Below are 16,773 nucleotides of genomic sequence, written 5' to 3' on the forward strand. Positions count from 1 at the left end.
ACTTGGCTTCGTGTACAGAAACATTCAATTACTAATGACAGTGGCACATATTTAATGAACAGACTGCACAACGTAGGTCACTTACGGAGCCAACTATACTGCCGCAGCTAACATATACGCCATCTTGTAAAGCCTCCATATTTGCTCTGGCTAGTCTTTAGATTAGGAAAGCATATCGAGTTTGCATTAAGGGCAGCCTTTATATAAAGGTCTAGCAATAAAAGTGCTGAAGCTTACTGCATAACCTCTAACCTAACACATCCGAAAGAAAGGCCTGGATGTGTGCTGCTCAAATATTTGCTCCTAATCTGGTCATGAAACTTCCCCGAAAGTTTTATATAGGGACAGAAGGTGGCACCAGAGGCGCTGGCGCAAGTAGAAGGTGCATTTATACGGGAAAATCCGTACGATAACACAAGAGATAGTGCCTTGCTATCTGAGGGTCGAGCCGGTTGCCTATCGAGAAAAACATCCCGGAGCAAATATTCGGAACTGGGTGAGGCCATGTGTATGCTGTAGCAAAGATCCGGAGACCACTCAACACATCCTAATGGAATGTGAAGGGATTCACCAAGTGAGAACAGTAGGTAACGTACACCTTTCAGAAGCGCTTGGATGGAGAAGTGGACGGAAGCATCAACCGGTCAGCAGTCGAGATAAGCAAGAGACATTTAGAGTATTGGTGGAAAAAACGCAGGGAAGATATTGATACAACCAGATCTGTTAGTTATAAGTAGCGGTACAAGGTAGATTTTGTGAAAAAGAAAATTAAGGCAATGTATACACGAATGCTAGATTTAAAAAAAAACGCTTAACCTTGCACTCGGCCGCGCAACGCTTGAAACAGCGAAGCTGGGCGATCGTAGCCCAGCATTTTCCGGAAGTACGCGCGAGCAAAATTTGATAGTCATGCCATGATCTCGAGTCCACATCCCCAGTTTAGCGCTACGGAAAGCAGTGACTTACGGCCGAACGCATTGCATAGCGCAGTGCAACACCGACACCGCGTTGCAATGCCGACACCGCGTTTCCGTGAATTAAAGCCCCTATATAAAAAAAGCGTCACGCTTTGGATGCCGCCGGAGAGGCCGAGTATTGGGACATCACGTGGACCGCCGAGCCGCCGGACGCTGGCTGCGTTTGTTTCGATCAACCGTCTACCGACTGGCGAGGAGCGCACGTTGGTAGCTCTTCCGAGTTAAACTAATGGCAAAGCTTCAAGAGATGCCAAAATACTTCTACTCTTCTCGACCGTCCGGTAAGCGCGATAAGAAGAAAGACGTGGATTCATCGAATTGGCAGGAAGAACTGCAGACCAACACTCTCCACACGACTATGCGAGGTAATTTGCGAGTACGTGTACTTTGGTGTATTTGGACGTGTAGTCGGCGCGCTTAATCATTTTCTACGCCTACAGGCTTGCATACGCGGGCACGCGAGGCTGCGTGCGAGAACGTCATTCCGAAACTTGATTCCGGAACTTTTTTTTTAAGATTCTGCGCAGTCCTTTTGATAAAATTAAAGGGTCGAGTGTAAAAAGTCATCTTAGGAAAGCAACTCTTTATCGTAATTGTGGTTACTTAATAGCCCTCTTCACAGCGAACAGCTTTGTTTGCCTCTTTCGTTCGTGTTTGTCGTTGGCGGTAGCGCGGTTGATAAGCGATACAAAGGCACCGATGAAAACGTGCGTACTCTACCAAAATCGAGTTACAGGGTGCGTTCGTCGCCAAATGACAGCATCAAAGGTCTTTGAGACGTACATACATGCTAATTCGCGTGAGCTTTAAAGTGTGTGAATTTTAAGAAGCGGCGGTGGAGCACTCGCAAAGAAAACGTGCGGTCACCCGCTCGCAACCGTTCCCAAAGCATGCACCTTAATACAACTCTGTTCGCGACAAGTACGTCACTCTTATTACTCATGAGATAATAATTTCTTTTCGCGCGTCTCGGACTTACGGCCGTCACTACGCATTGCATAGCGCAGCTTGCAACACCGACACCGCGTTGCAATGCCGACACCGCGTTCCAGGAGGCCCGCTCCGTGAATGAGTCTCTCTCTCGCTCTCATAGCGCGCAAAACCTCTTCACCTCGCAGAGCACGAGCGTACGAACGCACCAGCTGTGGACGTAGACGACGGCGCTCGAACCCAATCATATGGTTCGCATAAATGCTTGCTCTGCAGGCGTGGCTGTATAGCCTAGAACCTGTAGTAGTGCCCAGGGAATTTTAAAATGACAACGCCTGGCCGCAGTGGCGATTTGGCCACTTGAGCGATCTGGTGTACTGTCTATTGTTGTGTGTTCATTTGCTGTACTGTGTCGAAGCCCGGCAATAAAGAAGGGAAAGAAAGGCTGTATAGCCTAGTGGTTACGACGCTCGCTTTGGGACCGAGGGTACGCGGGCTCGAATCCCGCCTCGACAAGAAAGTTTCTTTTCTTTCTTGGTAGTTTCTTGCTACGCACCACAAATTACGGCTGGCGTAAACAGCTTCGCTTTTAGAAACATGTATAACATATATGATTAAATCAAGCAGGCTAGGAGACTATTTGTCACCGCCCCGCTTCAAAGGGGATACCATTGAATCATCATCGGTGAACAATCTGCCGCGCCGGGTGGCCGGGCTGCGCGATCATGCAAATCTTTCACTAGGAAAGGCTCCTCTCTCACATTTATTTCAGCATGTTTGTAGAGTGAACACGCAACGGGAACTTTTTACAAAAGAATTTAATGTGCGGCGCGTTTGTGTTTTAATTATACACGGCACCGTTTTATTATTGACCTCGCCCCCCTCCCCCCTAGTAGCCTTGCTGGCACAAACTGTTTCGTTCGGCTGTCTCTATTTGCACTTTGTCTAGTTAGTTGGATAAGTCAGTTATATTTGGTTATCTAGTTCAGTGCGTTAGTTCGATGGCGTAGCCAGGAATTTATTTCGGGGGGTGGGGTGGGGGTTGCACACATTTGAACGGGGGGGGGGGGGGCACGTTCACGGTGACCCCCCCCCCCCCCTTTCCCCGGCTACGCCTCTGGCGGCAACTGGAAGACTGTGCAGTTTCCGAACGTTAAAGCCCACAATTAATTTTTTTATTTCCGCTAGATAGCAGAACCCGGAGTTCCAGCTCAAAGTTTTCCTCGAGTAACGAGGTAGTTTTTTTTCTCAGGATCACGTGGTGTCTAGCTCTATCGAGTAATATAATCGAGCAGTGGGGGCTTATGGCTGCTATACTCGCGGTCACTCAGTTAGAAAAACGAAACTTTCGGTACAAAGCCTGGTGAGCTTTTATTCGTCTTATCTCGAACAACCTCGCAACTGGTCCCGCTGTCACCAATAAGGGCTCGCGTCATCGTCACGGCGGGGGCACCGTGGGGGTCGTGGCGTTCTGGCAGCCAAGTTCCTGGTCGGTGACCCAGTTGAGGTGGTGGCCCCTCAGTGACTCCGGCGTAACGCAGTGGTTAAGGCGCCAGTTTTTGATGTGGCCGCGCATGAAACGCAGCTTGCAGTCGCAGTGCAGGGGATTGCCTGCGGGAATTGCGAAGCGCCACGTGGTCAGAGCACCAATGCGCATACTAGAGCGGTCACTTGCAGAGAGGAAAGAGTACGGAGTTTATCAGTACAAGTTTTCTACGTGACTATATATGCCGGGGAACTGCGGGAAAAGAAGAACGGGTCGAAACACCGCTACGTGAATTTTGCCTTCGTTACAATTCACCAAACACAAAACGGACGCCACGTAAAACGCATGAGACTATGGAGAAAACGAGTGTTCAGTAATTATTTGCAAAGCTCACAATAAAGTCATAAACGGTGAACTTTCTCCGCAGGTCGCATTTAAGATGGCCCTTTCGACCAGATGTGAACGCGGTGTCAATTACAGTTCTCTCGGGACACTGGGAAACCTTGTGACTAAGTCTAACAAGTATAGGCGATAACGATTTTAGCCCGTAACGATTATGGCTGGATCTTTAGCCCTTGATTAAGGATATTTTAAAGCGAAGCTTTCTATGTCACACTGATACGTCCGTGAGCACCGAAAACGTACTGCAGGAAAGCCAACTTACACAATAGAACAACGGCGCACGACATACGTATCGTAGAACACTACAGTTTACATTCGCAGTTGTACCGATAAGAACAATGGGAACTGCAACGCCACGCTACCCAGCCGAACTGTATATATCTGGATTGCATTACGCGCGTCACACAATGCATTCCCGGACGTCACCATGGGCAGGCCGCGGGTACAGCGCACGGCAGAAGAGGAGGCTGCCGTGCCCGTAAGGCCGATCCCGTGTATCGGCAACGGCAGAGCCTCCGACCGTCTACCACAGCAATCACAAGGCAACACTGTGCAAGTGTAGAGTCGTCCGTGAAAGTGTGATTGTGTGTGTAATCAACGGCTACATGATCTAAAATAAAGGCTATGCAACTTAACGAAATGTGTCTTCATTCAACTTCAACGTGCAAAAAATACAATCCCTAAAAAAAAAAAAAAACAATCAAATCACATGTGCATCGCATTGGGTCGCTCAGCATTTCTTGGGTTCGTTGCGTGGTCGTTGGCTTTGGACTTCGACTTTGATTCAGCTTGCATGGGAGAAAGCTTCGCGTTCAACTATCTTTCTTTAAGAAAGGGGGTTTGATTTTTTGTAAATGTGTGGTTCACCCACGCGCATTTAAATTGGTATGCACGTGAGCCTTATTATACCCCAGTAAAATTGCTGCCACCTTTGTTTTTTCCGGTGTAGCGGGTAAATTTTGTTAGCGTTTCATATAACGGCCATAGAAGAAGCAGAAAATGAGAGTTCATAAATTTTGATCTAGCCCCTAGTGAACCTTCACACCTAAATTCGGCAGCCCATAACCCGATTGCCCCCCCCCCCCCCCCCGCTGCCGTCACCATAAATACAAATAACTACTACTACTACTACTACTACCTACTACTACTACTACTACTACTACTACTACTACTACTACTACTGGCTGCTGCTACTGCGACAACGACTGCGGCGACGACAGCGCATGTATGCAGTACGGTCGTCATCCCTATGAAAGGGGACAGCGATTTTTTTTATTGAGATAGCAATTATATGGACACTTCAACCGGATTTCCGCCGTTGGCGTCGACGTCGCCGTCGCCGTGAGGTTACGTATAAAGTCCAAGGGCGATAAAATCGTCACCGCGCGCCGTATGCGCGTGTGAAAGCACGCGGGGAACGCGCGCTATCACGGCGGAAAGCAAACGCGACCGTCGCGCGAAAGGCCGTGGGGGTATGGGAGGGAAGGAGGCGGGGTGACGCTGTGCTGAGGCACCAAATGCGTATCTTGCAACCGGCTGCAAGGGGAACTGGCCACTCAATCTCCCGCGCGAAAGCAAGAAAGCGGGAAGGCAGCGCGAGAGGGAGGGGGGGGGGGCAGCTTTTACTGTGCCAACAACTGCGACTTTTCCCTGCTGTGGCGGTCGCCCGCACCGTCTCTTATCTCCACACGGCTCTGACCTTTGTATGCGCTGTGCATTCGTTGCTCAGTTTCCATTCAAGCGATAGACCGCACGAACCTTCGCCCGCTGCGGCGGCTGCGCTTGCTGCCAGCGTTTTGACAGTCGTTGTATGGGGTCGTTCAGTGTGATCTATTCATGTTTGCTTGTGTGCGCTGACACCACGCTTGTTAATTCAGTTAGTAAGCGAATGTGTCCAAGTTTATGCAGCCGATAAAACTACTATCCCTACTCTGAATAGCTCTCTACTGATTTGCTATCGCAATTGATGCTTCGCCTTTCGGGCGAAACAGCGACATTTTTTAAACGACGATAACTTGTGATGCATGGGTTCAAATCCAGGAACTTGATGCTTACCAATAAGTCTTCCTGCTGAACTTTTAGTATCATTGAACACTTTTTTGGAGGGCATGTGTGTTTAGCTCCTACGAGCGCTTGAAAAAAAATTGGGTGTTGCTTTTCATATTGATGACGACTGTACATATGTCGCAACTGCTGTATGTACGCGTTGCTGTAACAGTACCTTGCACTTATGTTCTTTGTAAAAAAGTTCATTATTATTTGTAGAGCGAGACTAATGACGGTGACAAGAACTTTTATTGGTCCTGAGAAACTGGCCAGGGGGAGCCGACGGCTCCCTCAGGTCAAGTCGGTGGCTCCGCCCACGATGGCACCGACATCGCAACGGGATTTCGCGAGACTCCTAACTCATTTTGTTCGCGGAAACTGACGTTTGTCTGTAATCAAAGGACCTAACTTTCATCACCTGGCACTCAGCAGATGCTGTAACTAAAGGCTGAGCGTTTTGAGGGGCGACAGCGGTACGGGGAACATATTACAGAAACAGGGTGTACCTTGTGGTCTAGCCCCTCGGTATGCATAGCTGTGAGACGACGTTTATAAAAGAGGTATAGTTACCAGCGATGATAAGGTCGTAGAGCGGCTGCTTGAAGATTGGCGCGATGCTCTCTTCATCAAAGGTCCGGATCAGGTTGTCGCCAAGGTCCATGGCGATCAGCTTGGGCATGTCTTCGCAGAGGTCCTTCGGGACGCTGGTCAAGCTGTTGTTGCTAAAGGAAAACACATTCGGAGTGTTTATTAAATTTGGGAGCCAAGTCGACATCAGTTGTTTAAAGGTATACATTAAAGAGAAACACTAAACCAGGCTAAACTGATAATGCATTCTTTCGAAACTCTATTTGATTTAAATTCGCGGTAAAAGGTTGATTAATGAAGGCTAAAAAAAAAGGTCTAAGTTCATTTCTTTTTTAAATTTCGCGCCAAATCCTTAGCGTTGGTACGTCAGTGTGACGTTTCAAGGCGTTATATTTTTTGTGTGTTTGAGCCATTGAGGCTCCCATTTTAAGTTCTTAAAACTTGAGAATTTCAGTCCGACTCTTTTAGAATACAATGCAGTCTGCCTTTAGGACTAGCCTGTAGCAGAGGCTGTCAAAATATTTGACGTTGCGGTATAGCACGCCTAGGAGCTTCAAGGAGGCGCAGCCACTTGTCTTTCCTTGCTTACCAAGCCTGTTATCGCGGTGAAACTGCCGTTAATGGTATTACGGAAGGGTAATTACTGATACTGCTTAAATTAATTTTCTCTTTAGTGCTCCTTTAAGTTTGCTTCTTGCGGTTCTTCACTTAAGCGAGGTTGGCTATAAGAAGAAAGCCGTGACAATATACTTGGCGCTATCAACAGTACGCAATCGCCATTTATGTTCTATGCGCCACGCTGATTAAAATTGTGAGACGTATTTACTACTGGCCTTTCTTATTATCTGAATCAATAAACACGCTTGAGTTGTTATTGCAGTCACATCGCCTTGTTCTCTTCGTGAACGCCAAGGAAGGCATACACGTTAAATCCAGCTTCATTTGTAGGTCATGGCTTTACATTCATTATTACTATCATGACACTCAGAAAAAGATGTGTCACCGCTTACGGTAAAGCTGCCTGCTATTGTGGCCAGTCAGTAGAGCTCAGTTAGTTGCACACCAGATCAACTTTTTTTCTCTGCGAAATTTATCACAAATAACGTATCAGACAAAAAAAATTGTCTCATAGATACGGTCGCAGCAACACACGACGACAGTCTCCGTGCAACACCGTGAGCTGGGTACTGCGCTGTGATGTCCACACCTACAGCACACACCGCTGCATTACATCGACGGCAAATGTTGCAGCTTTTGATGCAATTCTTCCACAAACTGGATAATCACAAGTTCACGCAAGCAGCGAAAAGTTAAGCGAACTGGAAAACACAGGGTGCCATATAGTTGTGTCATACGTTTTAAATTCCAACGACCACTGACGTTCGTCTTTGAAACCATCGAACTCCAGCGGCTCCATCGAGCTGCGCCTTTTAAAGAGCTAACAGGGCTAGTGTGGCCTATAGGTCACTCTAACAGGGCTCGTCCATTCCAATGGCCATCGTCGTTGGCTTAATTGGTTGGCGAGGGCGCATGCGCCATACAACTATCAGTCTGCATTGAACTGGTGAAGTCTTTTTATGTACTATTGTGTACCTGCTCCGTTGTGTTGTTCTTTTGTTTTTGTGTACATTCTTTTCAGTTCTGTAATTGCACATGACCGGGACAGGCCTTAGTCTAACAGTGTAAATAAAATGGGCTGATAGTGATGCTGATGAACACAGAAGACTGTAGCACCTCACTCTCTGATCGGGCAAATAAAATGAGCTGACTTCCACGATTCCTGCTGCACTGAACTCATTTATACCACAGCATTAGGCTGTCACAGCGGACACTGCCACCTTAAGGTGGTGCCCAAACCCCCGCCCCAGCGATATAGCCCCCTGGATAACAATAGCATATCTTGGAGGCTATGCTTTCGCTGGCTGCATGCGCCGGAAGCGATTCGGGGGCCGGGAACATGCCAAGTACGGCATGTTTTAGACTTCATCCAATAATTTGCGATTTCAGAGAGCGTCGCCCTCACCTTTTAGAGTAATATCTGTTCCGGCCTGCGAGATACACGCGGAGAAGCCATCTAAACCCCACACAAACAGGGTGTCACACACAAATTACGAACTCCAAAGCGGTACGATAGAGCAGTGGTAAGCGCGCCCACTGCCCAATGCACGTTGCCGCGCGGACACGAGTCCGAGTGCCAGGTGTGGCATTAAGTAAAGCTTCGTTTTTTTTCTATAGCGAGGGTGAAGTCGATGTTGGGGAGATGACCTAACGACGATACAATAACGCTGACAGCGGTGAGGGGCTCTGGAGCCGTAGGGGGCGAGGGGGGAGTGCACTGCGTGTTGGTACACCAACGAGTTCCTTTGCAAGGGGGCACTTCCCACCGAGTCCTTAGGGCCGACTCCCCCTTTATTATACTAAATTAAGCCTTGGTTCCACAGGGGCAGAAAAAAAGCCGGCAGATCCCACGCCCCGTGGGAATCGATGTTATACGAAGCAGTGTGCGGGGAGCCTACCAAGTTAAAGAAACGACCATAAGGGCACCAAGAAGTAGGCGGCTATTTCATGACCTACATGACACGCATGTCATGAGTCCTCAGGAGTCCCTTTAGCTGCACCTAAGAAACCTTAAGACGAAACCCTTAGTCATGCTCATGACTATGACTTCGACCATCAACCTTTAACCTTTTCCTTCCCTTAGTACCACATCCGAACCCATTCCATTAGTTTTTGAGTGTTAATCTTTTTAGCCGAGACATTGTCATTTTTGCTCAGTCATGGTCATGACTACGACTTCTACTATCATCCTTTCGTGTTTCCTTCACTTAGTACCCACGTCTGAACCCATTTCAGTGGTTTTGCGTGTTAATATTTTTCGCTGGGTCATTGTCATGACCTACATGACACGTATGTCATGACATTTATGTCATGACCTATCACTTATGTTCTTCATACACTCCTGTCATACTAAGCCAATTTTGTTACCTACCAAGTAAACGAAACGACCATGAGAGCACCAAGACGTAGACGGCTGTTTCATGACCTACATGACACGCATGTCATGACATATCATTTATGTTCGTCATATACTCTTGTCATAGTATGCTAATTTTGGTACATACGAAGTTATCGAAACGACCATGAGAGCACAAAGACGTAGGCGGCTAGATAGATAGATAGATAGATAGATAGATAGATAGATAGATAGATAGATAGATAGATAGATAGATAGATAGATAGATACTGTCAAAGTTGCAAATGTTCGCCAAGAAATGCTTCGCATGTAAAAGAAGTTTTTGTAGATGAAGTGAGCCCCAGCCCCTGCTCCCACACTCAAAATACACTTTCAGAGCCCCTGAGGGCGGCCGTTGTCGGCAACACGGCGTGTACACCAAGCCCACATTCGACCTCTTCCGTCGCAGTGCAATACGCTTCGTTTTCCTGCATACTTACTGGAACATGAGGCGCCACAGTTTCGGCGCTGGCCTGGGCAGCATGGACCTCTTGAGTGAGCTCATCGAGGTGTCCACGACCGCGATCACCTCGAGGTTGGTCAGCGGGGCCAGCCAGTCGTCGTCCACGTATTCGAGATGCGACGAGGTGACCCCTATGACGCGCAAGCTCTGGGGCAGTAGGTGGAAGTCCCTGGTCAGATTCACGGAACTCATGTCCGATATCGCGAGCACGCGCAGCTTGTGTAGTTCCTTCAGCACGGCCCATGACTCTGGCAACGTGCTGTCGTCGCTGAAGGTGATCTCGGTGAGGGTGTCCTCGAAGCCCTACGTGTAATGAATAAACAGATAGAGAGAAGGATACAATAAAAAAGTTGCACTTTCGCCCGAAAGGCGAAGCATTGATTGCGATAGCAAACTAGTGGATATCTATACGAAGTAACGATATTAGTTTTATCAGTCGTATAAACTTGTAAACATGGGAATACTAACTAAATTAACAAGCATGGTGTCACGCGAAAGTGGATGTCAAGCCGCAACTGTGGAAAACAGTCACTACAACTGCTGAAGGGTGTATTCTTTATAAATACGAAATCATTATATATGGTCCATGAAGCCAAAAATCCGGCGTTAGCATACGATGGTACCTAAACCCTAGTGACCAAGTGGTGACGTCAGGTTTGACATGATGACGAAACGTGATAACGTCATAACCTCAAACATCGCGTAATCACGTCATCGCACCAAAGGTCGCATGATGACATGATCACGTCAAACATTAGGTTACGTGATAACGGTATCGTCACATCACGATATCGCTTGATAACGTCATCTGATGACGTGACGATATCGCCTGCTGATAATCTTATGACGGGATCACGTCAGACGTGACGTCTACGCGATGACCGTCTTCGTAAGTGGATGTACCGTGATTACATCACGTCATGCACGGGAGCAGCATCACACGCGCTCCGCTTATGGCATATCCCGGATCGGCCAACGTTTCTGTGTGACAAGGCTCGCGCACGCGGTCATGATAGGCCACGCTCGGTGTAAATTCGGAGAACATCATCAGACGTGTCGACGTTACGCGAATTAGCAATGAGCATGTAGTGATGACACTGTATACTGCCAAGGAGACGCACACTGCGCTTAGACTGTGTTGCAGTCAGGCTCTTCTCTCCCTCTTCACCCTGGACGCGGTGCGTCATCTAGCGGCACCACCAAAAAATTCACGCGTGGTGCGTGTCCCAAGTTGGCGTCAAAGAGGTTAGCGACGGACAAACACACATACAGACATACTGCAAACTGAGTGGATTTCTCAAAAAAAAAAGGTTAATGCTATAATAATCTTCTTCAGATGCATACACATTCATGTACACTGTCTCCCCCCTTTCTGTCCAGTAGCTCCAAGAAAACACAACGGACATTGAGCTTCTAATCAATTAGACCGTCTGCTTACCTTGTGTGACTCTCCAGGTCACTTAAGACCTCGAAATCTTGCTGCACATCACCACTGTACTAAATACACTGTTAAGTCTGACGGGTTGTTCCACACAGCGTATTTCGTCAGCAGTTGTGAAGCGATATTTTCATCCTTCCTCGTAATGCTTGCAGCTCACAATTTCACACTTGTGTCTACTGCAAATAACGATGGTGTGATCCTAAGGTGTGACGTCACACCTAAGGTGTGAGGTCACACCTTAGGAGCTAATAGAAATGTAGGTGGCGCATGACGTCGCGCTTCGGCTCTCGCAGCTCGAAGACCACCAGAGGAGAAGAGGGAATCGTGCTGTGGTGCGCTGCGGCGGACTTGGCCGATTGCCTGCCAGGTTCAGACATCTCTTGTGAAGGCTCGTGTCTCTGACTACAACTTAACATGGATGGCAGTGCTGTCAACGAGCGGTATGGAAAGTGGTGCTAAGGTACGTCTCTGAAAGAAGGTCGAGGCGATGCGACAGCCATGACAGTTCGAATCAGAGGAAGTCCGTAAGGCTCGTTTGGCTGCAGCAGCTAAAGCGAAGCTCCGAAAGCATGCTGCACAGTCAGAGTAGGAACGCGAAGAGTTAATGCTAACGTATTTCCGTCGCATCAATCAATTCGTCGACTATTAGTTTATTTTCCATGCAAATCCGAAAGCGCACAATAATGTGGGTGTTGGGTGGTGTACAGTGCGCTCGCTATCTTTGAGTTGTCGTGGAATGCCTTTTGGTATCATCACTTTACGTTATCTAGCTACCGTTACGCTAAACGAAATGGCAGCCCACGATACCTCATTCAGTCAATGAGTGGTGATATATAGATTTCTAGTGAAGCAACACATTTGAGCAACAGAAATTCCCAAGAGGGTTCAGCGTGCTCATGGTGACACGTCCATGAGCTCGAGCAGCGTGCAAAAATGGGCCAGCCTTCCAGAGCATGCGCAGATAGCATAGAACAACAAACTCGGAGTGGTAGCCCTGGGAAAGCCGCGATGGAAGCCAATAAGGAGACCGTCGATGCACTCATCCAATAAGATATGCGAGTAACAGTAAACGAACCATGAGAAAACCACGGGAGATGATTCAAAGCTTAGGTCACCAAAAATAAATGCTTCTCAATACGTCGAAACATTGCAGAAGCTCTGCTGCGCATTGCGATAAGTGACCTGGAAAAAGAGTCGTATTGCAGTACGCGAACAGTCAATGTGCGACCTCACATTTCTCGCTAACAGTGGAGATAGTTCTTACGCACTGGCCCTTCAGCCCAGAAGGGGTTGACTCGGACTTTCACTGGTTCGGATATCTGAAGGAGGAATCTCGGCGCCAATTATCCAGAACACCTGAGGTCATCCATGCAGCAGTGTATCACGGTCACAACGATGCTGGAACGGCGTTCTATCGGATTGGTTATTTGCCAGCTTCCCAATCGGGGGGAAATATGGGTGCAGAGAAACGGAGACCACGTGGCGAAATGACAAAAGTCTGAGAAATAAGTTACGAAGTAACTTATTTACGAAGTTACGAAGTAATGCAGCGTAATCGTTTATGAAAGGTTATTGTTCATTGCGTTTAGTACGATCCTCGTGCAAGCAAGCTATAGCTAGCTCCATATGGAGCTCGTTCCTTACACGCAAGCATTCTTATCATCGCAACCACGTATTGCGATGTTGAGCTAGTCCTGACCCCCGGGTACCCACTGCGATAGTGGAGGTAACGTTAGCGATGCGAGCGTATACGAGCTGCAGAGAATGCTATGGGGTCTAGCGATACGTTGGTGCTTCAAAAAATATACACAACATTTCGCGATGATAAGAGTGTGGTGCAGCTGTTGAAAACTGACTAGCGTCGGAAAATCAGTAACGATAACCGGCTGCATTTTCCAGAGAAGGGAAAGCGCTCACCAACTGTGCGCTAATTACCCTTCCGGGAAGCTTACATTCAGTTGGCGTCGCGCAGAGGGCGGTCGGATGCGGAGACAATGGAGGGGCCCTCCTTGTGGTTTATCTTTATCTGGATGACCAGCGCGACACATGGGTTATGGTGCGCTGCACGGAGTTGGTCAAATGCTCGATAGGAAACCACAGAAACTCAGGGGTAGGAACCGGACTTGTTCCTTGAATTTAATTTTGTTAGCCAAATTGTTGCGTATGACGCTCTAGACCCTCCGGTTCCTGGCTAAATAGTACGTTTATAGAATCCACGTGATGTTGCCTCACTGCACAGAACAACAACAGCGTACTCCTGGAAAACACTGGGGGAACTCTAATGCCACCGGGATAATTCCTGTAGAAGCTCCTAAAAAATGAGGCACCCCCATCATCCGAATAATGGAGCGTGCATGCCGCAGCAGGACATGCCCTGTCGTGTATGCAACACCATAGCTTCCGAGATAGGGTGACCCGAGCATTGCAAAACACGCGTGATTAGCGAAACAATTTCGAGTAATGGCACTTGCGCAATGGATCGCAGTGAATATATGCGCTTTCAGAATCTGCATGTGACGGATACAGTATGCAGTTGCGCAAGCGCAGAAGTTAATCGCGGCGAATGGGAGTGCTTCTGAGCAATTTGGTTTAATAAATTAAAAAAAATTAATTGTGGGGTTTTACGTGCCGAAACCACGATCTGATTATGAGGTACGTCGTAGTGGTGGACTCTGGATTAATTTTGACCACCTCGGTTTCTTTAACATGCGCCCAGTGCTCGGTAGACGGGAGTTTTTGCATTTCGCCTCCATCGAAATGCGGCCGCCGCGACCGGGATTCGATCCCGCGACATCGTGCTCATTTTTCGTATCTATACTTTACGTTCTCTCTGTTTATGAAGACGCGCATCCCTACATTTCAAAGTTACTTATGTCTTTAACGGCCCCGGCTTCCTTATTCCCGGCTTTTCTTGCGCGCAAGCATACATGCCCCGTCTGTGAAATCGGCGAGAGTAAGTCGGAGGCCGCCGAGCTTGGAGAGGAGGAGCGCGCGGTAGAGGGGGGCAGGAGGAAGGAGGCGGATCGTCGCGGAGGAGGAGGGTAGGCGGAGGCGCGTTAGGTTCACCTCCAGTGGCAATCGCTACGGACTGTGCGCTACTGATGTACCGGGTTCGTGTGGCGATCGAGGGGCCGAGCGCCGAGCGATAACGGAGCCGCAACGCAAGCGGTGGTAGGCCGAGCGCGAGTCGACCGACTCCGACGTCGTCGGCAAGTGCCGGGCACGAGCTGAACAAGACCGGCAAAAGGCGCGGGCTAGGCGGGCCCAGGAGACTCCCGAAGAAAGTGCTCGGCGGCTTGCGACAATGCAGGTGTGTCAGACAAGACAGGCATAGCTTAGACACTCTGGAACAGCACCTATACGCTTGCGTGTAGTCCACGTTTACGAAGTGAACATCAGTATAATTTTTTCTACAAATACTACTCACCAATACTGTCCATCAATACTCTGCTTTGATTCTCCGATCAGCTTTGAGCCCCGGCGTTTCTGGAGGGTCGGCGTTCCCTATGGTCCTGGCTACGCGAATATCTTGGAACATTCCAATATAATGTGCTGAGACGCTTCCGGATATTAGTAGCAGCGGACACCTGCCTCATCCTGCATGTTGTTGTACTCAGGTCGCCAGCTTGGTCCTCAAATAGCAAGGCACTTTTTCTGTTATCGTACAAGTTTTCTGATTAGATTTTTGGCTTGGCGTCTGTGTAAATCTCTGTGGAGTCGTTTGTTTCAATTCTTTGCACACAATTTACTTTCTCTGTTACACAAAGAAGAGCCATCACCATTTTCCGAATGTCGTCTGCCATGAAGTTGCCTGTTTCCGGACTTGCCCCAGAGGGAAATTTGTTGATGCGGGGCTGATGTGTGTTACCTTTAACGACACAACTGCACGTGCATGTAAGGTGCATGTGAATGCACGCTATCGCACTCGTGGTTCTGACTGGCTTGCCGCACCTCAGTACCTCGTTATTTTGATGACGCACTTATGAAGAGCTCTGCGAAAGTAGTGGCCACTGTGAGCTCGCGCCCCATGAAGTTTGCGATAGCACGTTATTTCAGTTTTCTATTTGGCAGAAAAAAAAGCGCGTTTTTAATATGGTTCAAGGTTGGGGAATTCTCTTTTTGTTTTGAAATGAAACTTCTGGGCGAATCGTATCAGTTCCAAATATGTGTAACCTTTCGGGTAACTTAATTGCGCCAATATTGATTAATAAAACTGTGATTAGCTGCAGAGGAAAAATTTTAAAAATCTTATGGCTTCTGCAGCTCTGGCGCAATACAGCGGTTCTTCATTCACAGTACAAATGTTCGCACGGATAAGAATACATAGACCCTCATCGCCCTTAAGCGGTAAGATGATGGGGACAAACGAATTTTAATTTTTGGCTACTTTTTGTGGCGAAGTAAGCATGACGATAACTGCGGCAGAAGACATTAAATTAAGTAAAGTTTAGCAGCCATCGCTGTGAAATTCTCGCCTCTCATATTTCACAGCGCACCATGCAGGTAGTCAGAACTACCACGCAGTTTTCCACTATATACGGCTACTCTCATTGCCAGTGTATACTTTGGGCTCGCTATCCTTTATGGTTGACTTTTCTACAGCTTTAAGGGTAAGGGCGTAATTAGCCATGAAACAAGCCAGCACACTTAAGGATGCAAATTAAAAAAAAAGTATTGTCTTTCTTGCCAGCGAGCTATTTCGGCGGGCGAAAGCGGAAGCTTTCCAGGGGCATTGGTTTGCAAACACAAAACGGGTCTCTACCTCAAAAGGGTGCTGCTCGGCGAGCGTGAAGGTGCCCACGGTGACGTTGCTGAGCTCGAGCACCGACACGTCCAGGTGCGCGAACGCGCTCGAAGGCAGGTGCTCGAGCCGGCTGTCCTTGAGCGTCAGGTGGATCGGGGCGCCAGCGCGCAGCAGCTGGATCTCTTCTTCCAGCTCCGACGCGTTGCTGAATCCCAGGCACGTGTAGTCGTGGTCCGTGAAGTGACGAGGATAGCGACACGAAGGCAGGGACGCGCAGCCGCAGATCGCCGCCAGCAAGACGGCCAACGCTGTCCCGGTCCACATTGTTCCGTAACTATATGGGACCGCGTGGGTTATACGGCGAGGGGAGTGCAAACGAGCCGAAGGGCCACAGGAACCCGCCGTAGAGAACGGCCCGATCTGCCGGGCCGTTGCGCTTTTAAGCGGGTTAACCCAGCCGGACTTTGCAACCCGTTCGAGCGCGTTAAGATAAACAGTACTTCGTTTTCAAGTGTTTTCGAGGCGTCGGCGCCGCTTAAGCAGGAGAAACAGGACCTCTGCTCCATCTCTTCGAGTCGAGAGGAAAGTTTTCGCTCGGTCATGGGATTTTTCTGGAACTGTCCTTTCGCGTGAGTTGCGTTGTAACATCGACTCGTCCCGCAACTGGCACCACATCCGCGCAG

General features: G+C 48.4%; 1 protein-coding gene across 1 annotated transcript; it reads right to left on the reverse strand.

Moving 5' to 3' along the window:
• Positions 1–3,259: 3,259 nt before the first annotated feature.
• On the reverse strand, positions 3,260–16,486 carry LOC119456658 (reticulon-4 receptor). The gene is made up of 4 exons (XM_037718483.2): positions 16,109–16,486; positions 9,883–10,208; positions 6,412–6,563; positions 3,260–3,518 (listed from the first exon to the last, which is right to left on the reverse strand). Exons 1-4 carry the CDS (start codon positions 16,412–16,414, stop codon positions 3,346–3,348), a joined length of 957 nt encoding a protein of 318 aa, XP_037574411.1. The 5' UTR covers positions 16,415–16,486; the 3' UTR covers positions 3,260–3,345.
• Between the last annotated feature and the right edge of the window lie 287 nt (positions 16,487–16,773).

This window comes from Dermacentor silvarum, chromosome 6 (genome assembly GCF_013339745.2).
Source record: "Dermacentor silvarum isolate Dsil-2018 chromosome 6, BIME_Dsil_1.4, whole genome shotgun sequence".
NCBI classification, from domain to species: Eukaryota; Metazoa; Arthropoda; class Arachnida; order Ixodida; family Ixodidae; genus Dermacentor; species Dermacentor silvarum.

Bases quoted from the DNA above. Each gene is read 5' to 3' on its own strand.
- LOC119456658 (XM_037718483.2), bottom strand. From the start codon at position 16,414: ATGTGGACCGGGACAGCGTTGGCCGTCTTGCTGGCGGCGATCTGCGGC. The intron at 6,564-9,882 runs GTAAGTATGCAG...GTTTTCCTTTAG, and splicing joins CTGTGGCGCCTCATGTTCCA to CAACAACAGCTTGACCAGCG. The intron at 3,519-6,411 runs GTAACTATACCT...CAATTCCCGCAG, and splicing joins CTACGACCTTATCATCGCTG to GCAATCCCCTGCACTGCGAC.